At 37.0% G+C, this 12390-nt stretch overlaps 1 protein-coding gene across 2 annotated transcripts in view; it reads right to left on the minus strand.

Annotated features, from left to right (window-relative positions):
- Positions 1-2914: 2914 nt before the first annotated feature.
- mylka (myosin, light chain kinase a) overlaps positions 2915-12390 on the minus strand; it is a 105965-nt gene continuing 96489 nt past the window's right edge. For both annotated transcript variants that reach the window (XM_051905890.1, XM_051905891.1), the window contains 8 exons: positions 11796-11999; positions 11214-11431; positions 10812-10935; positions 7334-7486; positions 6977-7100; positions 6701-6791; positions 4234-4356; positions 2915-3914 (listed from right to left, as the gene is read on the minus strand). In XM_051905890.1, coding sequence (XP_051761850.1) covers positions 3673-3914; positions 4234-4356; positions 6701-6791; positions 6977-7100; positions 7334-7486; positions 10812-10935; positions 11214-11431; positions 11796-11999 — 1279 coding nt within the window. In that variant the 3' untranslated portion in view covers positions 2915-3672. The remainder of the gene's footprint in view (positions 3915-4233; positions 4357-6700; positions 6792-6976; positions 7101-7333; positions 7487-10811; positions 10936-11213; positions 11432-11795; positions 12000-12390) is intronic.

The raw sequence follows: 12390 nt of genomic DNA on the forward strand, positions 1-12390 counted from the left end.
CTATATGCTTACCATGCCCATGTGGATGGTACTACTGTCGGGAAGAACCCGTTAGTTATTCGTTTCCTCCATGGCACCCAGAGGCTGAGGCCTGCGATGCGCACGAGGGTCCCTGCTTGGGATTTGGCCATTGTGTTAGAAGGCCTATCTACAGCTCCATTTGAGCCACTTGAGTCAGTCTCGGATAAGTTCCTGACACTTAAGACTGTCTTCCTTCTCGCCATATCGTCCCTTAAGAGAGTAGGAGACCTTCAGGCCCTTTCAGTGTCCCCAACCTGTCTTAAGTTTGCACCGGGGATGGTCAAAGCCTTCCTCTACCCCAAACCTGGGTATATCCCGAAGATTTTGACTAATGTTCCAAGGCCTATTGTGTTGCAAGCCTTTTGTCCTCCTCCATTTGTTACCCCAGACCAGGAGAAACTGAATCTGCATATGTCCACAGAGCTGCCCTGTGGAGAAAAGCAGACCAGTTATTTGTGTGCTTTGGACCACATAACAGGGGTCGTCCTGCATCTAAACACACTGTAAGCAAGTGGATAGTCGAGGCTATTTCGCTCGCCTACGAGGTCTCTGGCCAGCAGTGTCCTTTAGCTATCAGAGCACATTCAACTAGGAGTATGGTGGCCTCCAAGGCCTTAATTTCGGGGGTTTCCCTCAAAGAAATCTGCGATGTGGCCGGTTGGTCCTCGCCTCTCACTTTTGTGAGGTATTAAGACCTTGACCTGGACGCAGCTCCAAGATCATCGGTGTTGCTGTCTTAAGTGTGCCACAGTTTCACACAGACACAGGTATTTGTGATTATGGCGTTTTGGTATATCGTTCCCAAAGCGATCCTATCGGACTCGGCGCGAGTTCCCTCGAAAGGGAACGTCTCAGGTTACGTATGTAACCATAGTTCCCTGAGAAAGGGAACGAGGCGCTGCATCGCGTTGCCATACTCCCTGCATCCCTGTGATCGATTTGCTTCTGCAAATTGAGCTGAAGCCGGTCTCGCCGGATGTGTATTTATCCTTTCCTGGTCGTGACGTCACCCGCCCGTGACGTTCACTCTCGCCATTGGACTAGTTGACAGACGTGCATCAGACGCTATCACGCTGAGGGCGTTCCCAAAGCGATCCTATCGGACGCAGCGTCTCGTTCCCTTTCTCAGGGAACTATGGTTACATACGTAACCTGAGACGATTTTGCACATTTTCCTCCACTTGCTACTGCTATTTTTCTGCAACCACTATGCACGCGCAGCTGCAAGTGACTTAACTGTGACGTCTGCTACAAATGGGTCTATTACGACCTATATTTACGTATTAAAGTCATGCGCCCTCTAGCTGGCGTAAAAATAATGACAGTGTTGTGTTACATCTGTCGTCATGAAATGACGTATGACTGTCGTTACCAATCAAACGTGTTCATTTTTACACCATTTCTCCTATTTCCATTTAGCAAAACTCACTTTTTTTATTAACGGCTATACCCACCCCATCCCTAAACCTAACCTTAGTGATTTATAGTGCATATACTCTTTATGAGCACATGCGTTCCCTGGGATCGAACCCACGATCGCATGATTGTATATTGTTATTGCAATGCTCTGCCAATTGAGCTACGCGAAACCCTGAAAATGTCCTGTTGTCGACAGGGGTGCAACTTTAGCAAACGCTCCTATGGGTCGTATTTCAGGGATGTGACAAACGACCTATATGGTCGTATTGGTATTCTTGTTATAACATGTTACGTTAAAATACCAATCGTTACATTATTCTCATGATGTCTGAAAATAAAACATGAAAGAAAAATTGACAGCTCATTCAGTCAAACTGACGGATAAGCTTTATTTGTAGGGCAACCTTATGATTTGAAACAATATCGTTTCAGTCTTTTTAAATGGAAGTTTCCCAAACCGGAAGTGGAACCCATAATTCGAAACGCAGTAGGCTAGTCAGCAATAAGGTGGATAGGTCATAAACCCCGCTGGACGTTAGACAAACTAAACAGTCAAATTACACGTCAAATATTTTTTTTCCAAAGATGGTTTCTATCATTTTAGGCATTTTTTTTTATCACGCTGATGTTAGTTAAAGTGTTCGTTCTTTAAATAAGTTTGTTTTAGTTAGTTATTTGATGCTATAAAAACAAAGGTTTTTACGTCATGATTGACAGCTGAGATTGATAGCTTCTCTGAGTGAAGTAGTCACTAAAGCACCAATAACGGATTTTTTTCTGGATCTTCGGGAGGAGATTGGAGCTTTAACTTTAATTTCTACATTTCCAGGACTGTTTATTTCACATCAAACATAATGAGTCGTTCTGCTTTATTAACCGATTCTGCGGGAGTGTGGGCAGGACCTTGATAGCGGCTCCACTTCACGCTCACTGCTGCACAGACTCGGGCTCCAAGTTCACTATGCGCAGACTCTAGGCAGCTTCACTTAGGCTACTACAATGGAAGAGAGTGGAGGTGCTTTGTCCATCTTTTTTTAGTCTATGGGAATTAAAAAAAAAATGTCTGCTGTCAAAACGAGAACACGACAGAGCTCGCTTTTCGGAGATAGCGAGAACTGAGGGATTTGAAATGTTGTAAAAGTGACGTGGAGATGCTGTTTTATTAGGTAAGGTATTTTATTGAACAGATAAATTGCCGTATGTATCTCTCTATCAGAATTCACTGTAAAGTGTTATCTATTGTGAAGGGTCATTTATGGTTGTTGTAGTGTTGTGCTGAAATTTTCAAGGAAGTACCGTGTCTATTAATGGGTAAAGCTACAGTAACATCTTCAGCTAATCAGCATGAGATCATTTCCATCCAAACTGGTTATATCTCTTCCTAGTAATAAATGTTTTATGAGCACAGTAGGACAACAATATTCATCCGCAGTCATGTAAGCCAAAGAACGACCAAAACAATTCTCCCGCAAAATGCATGCAGTTTTGTTTTTTTAATGCTAAAAGTTACATAGTGTATCTTTAATAACTTTCAATGACTAGACAAGTTGCTTTTTGAGAGAGCACAAATGTACAATTGTTTGTGATCAAAATTTATTCTTTAAAAGTGAATAACTACATTTGTAGTGTTCTCATTACAATGCAATCTGCACATTATCAAACGCGTATATACTGTATGTAAACACATTAAAGAAATATAATCTACAGACGTTCCTAATAAAATAAACATACATTTAAAATGTGTCTCAAATATCTGTTGTTGAGTTCTGCTACTGTGACAGTTGGTGAAAAAGAGGAGAATGTTTCCAAACGAAAACACCCCTTACATGAGTTTACAGTGCTTAAAGCTGTCCTAACAGACAGGAAGTGCTGCTTAATTCAAACGGTCTCGAGCGATCACACAAACACGCATGTAAATTTAGGTTGGTTTGGTTGAAGAAAAAAACCCTACTTTTGTAGAGAAAATTATGACAGTGAAGAACAAGTAACCAATGGAATGTGATTATCATTAAAGACATGTGATAAACAAATCTGATATCTGACTTTGGCTGTTGCATAAATACAAAAAGAACAAATTGGAAGTGCAATAAAGCAAATGCAGCAAAAGGTGATCCGAGGTCTTATCCTCATCATCATTGTCATCATCTGGAAGTCCAAAAGTCAGTGAGAATAAAAGCACCAAGTGACAAAAAAAAAAAAAAAAAAAAAAAACATGGCAAAAGAGGTTGTCTTCTATTCTTCTTCTTCTTCTTCCTCCTCCTCTCCTCCCATCACCTCTACGATGAGTTCGGCGGTGCAGACGGCCTCCCCAACGCTGTTCATGGCCTTGCAGGTGTACTTTGCGTCATCATCACCGTTGACCTCAGAAATGACCAGACTGCAGTTTCCATCTTCATCATAATCGATCTGAAAATGGCGCGTCTCTTTTATCGGCTGGTCGTCCTTATACCACACCACCTCTGGGTCAGGATAACCTGTTTGTACATAATAAAAAATATACGTATTAAATAAAATATATGAATAACTTGACACAAAATGCATGAATACTAAAAGATCCTAATTACTATCTTAACAATACTGTCAAAATGTTTTTCTTAAGCAAGGATGCATTCAATTGATCATAAGTGACAGTAAAGTAATAACAATAAGATTAATAATAAGAATCTTGAGCAGCAAATCAGCATATTAGAATGATTTCTGAAGGATCATGTGACATCTTTAAAACCACATTTAATCAACGCACCATATTTTATCCATAGATTGTTTTAGCAGTATGTAACCATATCATTTTACCTTCAATTTTGCAGTCGAATCGAGCAGCGCTGCCCTCCACCACCTCGACGTCTTTAATAACACTGCTGAACGTGGGTTTCATTAGAGTCTTCTCCTCCAATTCAACAGAAAATTGTTTATCCTCTGTTATGACAGATAAACAGGAAGATTTCGGACATAAAAATGTTAAAGGCTTTAAATTAACATTTACTAACTCATTCGTAAGAATTCATTAATAAAGACAGAGGTTTGAAAAAAGAAAGATTTTTACAAGACATACTGTATGATAACATGTTTTGCTTTTTTCCCCTCATCAAAGACAGCCTCACTTTTAAAAGTGTGTACTATAAACACATTTTCAGTACACACACTTCTTTACCACAAGGGCAGACTGAGTTAAAGAGGACTTATTATGCCCTTTTACAAAGTTTTTGTGCTCTGCTAGAATAGGTTTTCATGCTTGAATGTTCGGAAAAAACAAATAAAAAAAAACCATTGTATTTATTTATTTATTTATTTAATATTTTACATTGTTGCACCACCTCTCTTCCCAGTCTGTCAGTAAATCTCTGGGGTGTGTTTCCAGAAAACGTTGTTAACCAAGTAGTTGCATGTTCCGTCATTATCAACACAGTTCAACGATTTGCTATTTCCCAAAACTATAGCTCCAATGAACATTCGCAAACTTACGTGGTTGTAACTGCAGCTCTCGAGCTGTGGTTATAAGCATAGTTTCTTGTTAAATGACATGTGGACTTAAATAGATCATGCTTTTGGGCACAATAAGCAATAAACAATAAACACTAAGTACATTCTATATCCTTCATTCTATTTAAATATATATACATTTTAATATTTTAGCATGTTAACAATCAACACCGTTTTTGAAGGGTGTGCATGTGTGTAAACTGCACAAGAGAACTCGGAGCATATGATGTATAAGGGAACCCGCGATTGAATCAAACATCAAATAAATCAAAATGACATGGAACAAAAACAGTGAAGTAGTCATTAGGTGGCATATTCGTTACAGCAGCGTCTCAGAGATCTCAAATAGATTAATCAGCAGAAGTTGTTACTTCCCCACCTGTGCATAATGTAATTAAAGTGATGGTTCACCCAAAAATGAAAATTATCCCATGATTTACTCACCCTCAAGCCATCCTAGGTGTATATGACTATATTCTTTTAGACGAACACAGAGATATATTTAAAAATATCCTTAGTCCTCCAAGGTTTATAATGGTTGTGAATGGGGGGCATTTTGAAGTCAAAAATAATGCATCCATCCATAAAAAAAAAAGTAATCCATATGGGTTAATAAAGGCCTTCTGAAGTGAAGCGATGCATTCTTATAAGAAAAATATCCATAGTTTAATGTAATAATGAACGTGGAGGTGCAGAGGAGAGAGCAAAACAAATCACCGGTCACAGATTATAAGTCTAAAACAATCATTTTTAAAGAGAAATTTCGGACGATTTCAATATAAAAAAAAAAAGACAAGCTTAAATTTGTTTAAACCGCGAGAGGCGTCTAAGCTTGCAATATTCCAACATCATGCGTCATCGCGGCAGAGGATTCTGAGTACAGTTGTCCGCCGGAAGCTAGTTATTTGAATTTATAAAGTTTTAAATATGGATATTTTTCTTACAAAAACGCATTGCTATGCTTCAGAAGGCCTTTATTAACCCCCTTTAGTGGTATGGTTCACTTTTTTTTTTATGGATGGATGCATTATTTTTGACTTCAAAACGCAGCCCCCCATTCACAACTATTATAAACCTTGGAGGACTAAGGATATTTTTAAATATATCTCTGATTGTGTTCGTCTGAAAGAATACACCTAGGATGGTTTGAGGGTGAGTAAATCATAGGATAATTTAAATTTTTGGGTGAACTATCCCTTTAATCAACAAGTTACATCGTTGTACGGGAAACACACACCTGTTTAGATCCTGTCTCTATGAAGCCCCTCCTCCTGAAAAGCACAATGTGCTCTGATTGGTCAGATGGACCAGTGTGTTGTGATTGGTCAACCGCTTTGAGCATGTTTTGGAAATGTCACGGCCGTTACTATAACTGCATTAGATTCGGGGAGGAAAAACAACATCTCTTGGACATGGCGACAATACGCTACTAATGCAACTCAACCAGGCACCGCCCCTTTAATTTGATTATGCCTTGGGTGGGAATATTTAAATGAGGAATATTGTGATGTGTTTGTTCCCAGAAGAAAACTCAAGACTATAATCGATGCGTTTTCAGGAGTTCAGAAACAGTGTGCACTGATATATCGAATTAGAAACTCCCACTGGAATGGCTTTGTGCTTTGTAACTTTGCAGACTGTTTTCATGCTCAAACAGCAACATTACACACTAAAGAATGTAAGATGTGAAAAAGCATAATATGTCCTCTTTAAAACAATTTACTAGCTGAGTCAATACTAGTCTTTTATTTAAGGGTTGGTCATACAGAAAAAGTTGTACCTTCAGTGGGGGAACCCTTTTTGGCATGAACGCCTGCCATCAACGCCATGTTAGACAGTCGACCAATAGCTCGTACCGCATGCCCCGTTTTCTGGAGAAGAGAGTGCAAAACTATCAGTTATCACTTTATTCACCAATACATCAGTAACAGAACTATATGAAAACAAACACACTGCGAGAAGATCTTGAGCTCATTGTAATCAGACTTTCAATAATACAAGAAACAAGGAGAAAACCAACATTTTATGTCACATTATAATCTTTCTAGATCCTCACCTGCCACTTTCTTCTCAGAATATACTTCTTCATCCTCTCTTTAGAAAGCTTCTTGGCCTCCATGATGGTGGTGTCCTGTTTGAGCCATGGGTGCTGGAAACACTGATCGCAGGTCAGACGAGCTCTGCAGACAAAAAACACAGACACTGATCTGCTGAGAGAAAGAGCTTTGAGAAAAAATAAATTGTGAAAAAGAAAATGTATAGTCTCCGAGTGCACAGGTGCATGATGCAAGACAGAGGAGATCAAGTAAATCAGACATTTACAATGACTCACCATATAAGGCAACAAATATATACTTTCAAGTATTTTCTGAATAAGGACTTTGGTGAAAGTGAGGCAGAGATGTGCACTCACTTCATGTCTTTCTTCAGCAGGTTACTGATAAAGTCTTTGGCCTCATCTGAGATCTCATCAAATGCCTCGTCTTCAAAGTCCCACGTCGCTGAGGTCACATTAGACAGCGTCTCATTATCATTGTCCCCCATGAAGGGAGACAAACCACTGACACTAAAGACAACAAGAAACAATGAAAGAAAGTAAGTGGAGCTATAATATTGTCACACTAAAAAAAAAAAGGAAAAAAGTAAGTTGCTTTAGTCCAGTAAGGGTTCATTTTGAAATATTGTGTACCATGACCTGAAGGTGGACATTTTTACAATTATACTAAAAGGACTTTTGCTTGCTGCTTGATGCCCAGATAAACATTGGGGAACTGAGAAGATCACAGAGAAACACAAGATAATCTACAGCTCCATCTTTCTGTTACCACAGATACTCTTATCACACATACTGTATAAACTCATAAAACTCTCACAGACAGCTTATAAAACAAACAACAAAAAATACAACAGACTAGCTCTCATGAGGGACTATAGTATTCCTCTAGATTCCAAAAGTAAAAATGCAAACACCTTGCTGAATTGTTTTCCATTTCAAACAGGAAAGACTATTAAGCAAACAAATCTCACACATTCTTCCCAACAACAATAGTGGGATGATCAGCCCTGTAGAGAATAAGTGTGCTTAATTGTATTGAATATACACTTGTGTACTTCAAATCTTTTAGGTACACTATGTAACTTTTGGCACTCTAGCGGTTAATAAATTAAACTGCATGTGTCTTGCGGAAGAACATTGTAGCCGGAGCTACTTCTCTCTGTTTATGTATATGACAAGTCATGCAGGTAATGGGATACTCCGCAGTGGTTGTTGTCCCGCTCAGTCTAAAATAGTCCGAATATAAACACTTATTATAGGCGTACCGTAGTGATTCATGATAAGACAAAAACATGGTTTGGAAGATGGATTCATAATGTACTCACTCATTATATAAATTTTCCACAACAAATAAAAAGTTGCATAGTGTACCTTTAAAAGTATATTTGAAAAAAAAATATTAATGAAATAAAAGGCCACATAAGTGTACTAAAAGAGACTATACTTTTATGACTGTTTCTTAACAAAAGTACACGTTTGAAAGGTGCACTTTGTAATAATGTCAAATAAAAAAAAAAGTCTTTAAAGTACATTTTAAATCATTAGGTTTTAATAATCTTTCGTCATAATTTAAAGAAGTACAATTATTTTGATCTGTTGACTAACATACTAAAACATACTTGATTATAATTTAGTGTGCTGTTCGATATTACATTTAGAGTTAATATATTAAATGTACTAAATTACAACTTTATCATTACAAATGTGTAATTACAAATTTTTATAGTTTTCATAGAAATTACATTAATGTTTATTTTAGTTTAACATAAATGCTTGTCAGTACATTTGACAATACACTTTGAACACATTTCAAGGACAATAGAAGTAATTATGAAATTAAAGTCCTTACAGTAGCGTATTTACCCACCACTAGGGGGATCCCCCCAGTGGTGTAGTCTACGTGATATGCAGGTATATGCCTTATACCCACTAGGAAAGATCCTAGTGGGTATAAGGAAGGATTTCCGTATATCCATTTAAATTTGGCGCTCTTTGATGTGGTGTGACAGGTCGCTGTAACCTCAGTTCAAGAGAAGCGGCAGCCTGACGCGCACGTGAACTGATCCTCTCCTCCGCTTTAATACCAGTTGCAGCGCGAAATAAACATGAATGAACAACTAAAGGTATGTTAAAAGATACAGAACAACTTACAGAAATCCATATCATGTCTCGTGTAATCGCTTACTCAGTGTTCAACCGCGGAAAGACGGTAATAAAAAAGCTTGTAAACAAACAAACATAACATCACATTTACCTCAGAACAAACATATTCAGTGACCATAAACTCGTTAGTCAGCTAGAAAAATTAACTGTAGAGAGGAGCATTTAGCTAAATATATGCACCATATTACATATTAATTATAATTTTTAATGTTCTTTAATAATAGCCTATTTAATGCATGTTTGAATAAATCCATCAAGGTGACAGACACCATTTAAATGTTTACATTTTTTAAAAAACACGAATTGGAGTAGAAATAATTTTAAAGTTAGTAGGCCTATTATAACTTTATTATTATAAAAATTCCTTAAGTGTAATTTAAGTTTGTAAACAACTACACTTAAGGAATTAAGTTAATGTAATGTAGTACCAACTGATTACCATGTATATTATACAGCATTAGTTTTTTCTTGAGAAAATTTGCCATGTACTGTAGCCAACCTGATATACAGTATATCTCAAAATAACTGATATTGACTCGAATTGCAAGCTTGTGAATCGAAATGCATAACTATGATGGCATAACTAGACTGGCAGGAAATGGTGTAAAACTGTCCAAACAGGGTGATATTGTTACATACTAATAAGCCTCATCTTTCCATTGTTAATAAAAGTTGCAACTTGCACTCTTAAAAGTGCATTGAAACTTGCCAGCTGATAAAACCTATGATCCAGGGACCATATTCATTTAACATCTAAGGCTAAATGTAGGTCTTAACTGGCTGATGGTGATTGACACGAAACAGTAGAAAATCAGTCCAGTCTCTCCAGCTGTAAATGTCACTGGCTGTTAAAGTCTTGTGTTGCTTATAATAAATTGACGTGTTGATAACACACACATAAGCAGTCTTTCAGAATGCTCTCAATTACATGTAGCCTATATCATACCCTCCCCCCCCCCAGGAACACGCCCGCTGGAGCCCCCTCCCGGAGATTTGCTTAGGGCCCCCAATAACCTAAACACGTCCCCGAGTCCTTAAGTGGGTCATAAAAGCTCTCTAAATTTCAGCTAATTGCATTTCATATAAATTGAAACTATAATACATTTTATTTACAATAGCTGCAATTAACATGCAATTAAGTGTCTGAAAACATTACATTGAGTTAGTACTTCAGTATATTCTTTTAAAGTATATTTTTTCTGTAATAGTCTCTTTTAAAGAATGATAAAGTACTTGATTTCCACAAAATTGGAACACGTCAATTATGAGGCTCTACAAATTTGGATCATAGGCAAGGAAACACCCTGGATGAATTGAAAGGCTACCATATATAATTATTTATTAAATTGTTTGGATAATTTAACCAATAAGAGTGTAGTACTTTTAGCGCATGTTTACATTTATTCCATATAATTCTGCAGATTTTACACCTAGATCAGCACAGAAAATGGGAAATTCAATTCATTGGTCATCAAGGTAATTTCTCTTCAGAATGGATGTGAAATGAATAAAGCTATTGTCTTCTGTAGAGCTGCTTTACAGCAAAATCTGATGAAGTTTGCATCATTGATCATTATTTTCCTGTTTATTGCTATGAAGCAGCATTGAAACAATCTGTATTGTATAAAGCAGTATATAAACAAGGGTGACTTGACTTGACTTGTGTACTCACAGGATGTAGCAGATAACTCCTATACTCCACATGTCTGTAGCGTAACTGATGGCCTCATAATTAATCACCTCTGGAGCCACAAACTCTGGGGTGCCAAAAAGGACTTTCAGAGATCCAGCAGTCTCTACAGCCATACATAAGACACAAAACAATTCATGATTCAACTTTAAAACAATATGTGATTTTTTAAATAAACAAATGACTTAAATTGTTTCTCAGTTGAAATTGTGAAAGTGAAAAGCATTGGAAAATGTCAAAATTCTATACTGACCGTGGATTATCATCAGTAAGTCTCATATAAATTAAAGTCTAAATATAATTTTTTTCTGATAATAATTAAAATTATAATAATCTGTTAGAACTTTAATAAAATAAACAAATAAAAAAATAAAATGCAATTACCCAGTCTGCGTGCCAGTCCAAAGTCAATAAGTTTGATTTTGCTGCCGGTCTTATTGACACACATGATGTTCTCAGGTTTGAGGTCCAGATGGACGATGCCTTTCTTATGGATGAAATTTACTCCATCCACTATCTGAAGCATGTATTTGATCACCTCTCTCTCTGTCAGCTCAAAGTCCTCATCTATTATCCGCTCAAACAGTTCCCCTCCAGAGATCCTGAAGAACACCAAAGTTCAGCCAATACACCAGACACGTTCAACTAAAAGTGTCAAACACTGTAAGAGTTTATCCATGTAAAACAAAAAAAAAAAGGGCATCTGCCGATAATCAATAGTTTAGTCAGACATTTTCAAAGGGTTATAACTTATTCTTGCCACTTTTAACTAAAAGCAACTTGCACTGGCATATCTTAAAATATGTCACTGCCATTGTTTTGTCTCAAGATGCACATCAGTTATTTTTTTCTAAGGCACATTTATAAAAGCTACTTAAATGTCTTAATCTAAGGCCTAATCTTGGTTTAATCTAAGCACTGTCTGTGAAACCAGACCTAAAGCTCATAAAACACATATCTACTTACATTTCCAGCACCATTACGATGTCTGTCTTTGCCTCAAAAGCGTCGACACACTGCACAAGCTTTGGGTGATGCAGGTCATTCATAATTGCAATTTCCTGTCTGACATTTTCTTTTTCTTTGGCAGAATATGCTTTTATGAATTTTCCCGCCCAAACCTTTTTAGTGGACTTTTCTATCAGTTTGAAAACAGTCCCGAATTTTCCTCTGAAAAGAAAAAAAAAATAAAATAAATAAAGACTGAAGACTCAAACTTTCTGATAAAAACACAAGATGCTGCTTTTCTTTTAATTTTAAGTTTAAGAAAAAAAAAAAAAAAAAATTATTAAAGGGATAGTTCACCAAAAAAAGAAAATTCTGTCATCATCAACTCACCCTAAAGTTGTTCCAAACCTGTATAAATTTCTGTTCTGCTGAACACAAAGGAAGATATTTTGAAAAATGTGGGAAACTGAACAATTCTGGGGCACCATTGGCTTCCATAGTATTTTTTTTTTTTCCTACTACGGAAGTCAATGGTGCCCCAAAGTGGCCTGGTTTCAAACTTTCTTCAAAATATATTCCTTTGTGTTCAGCAGAACAAAGAAATTTATACAGG

Source organism: Ctenopharyngodon idella, chromosome 9 (genome assembly GCF_019924925.1).
Source record: "Ctenopharyngodon idella isolate HZGC_01 chromosome 9, HZGC01, whole genome shotgun sequence".
NCBI classification, from domain to species: Eukaryota; Metazoa; Chordata; class Actinopteri; order Cypriniformes; family Xenocyprididae; genus Ctenopharyngodon; species Ctenopharyngodon idella.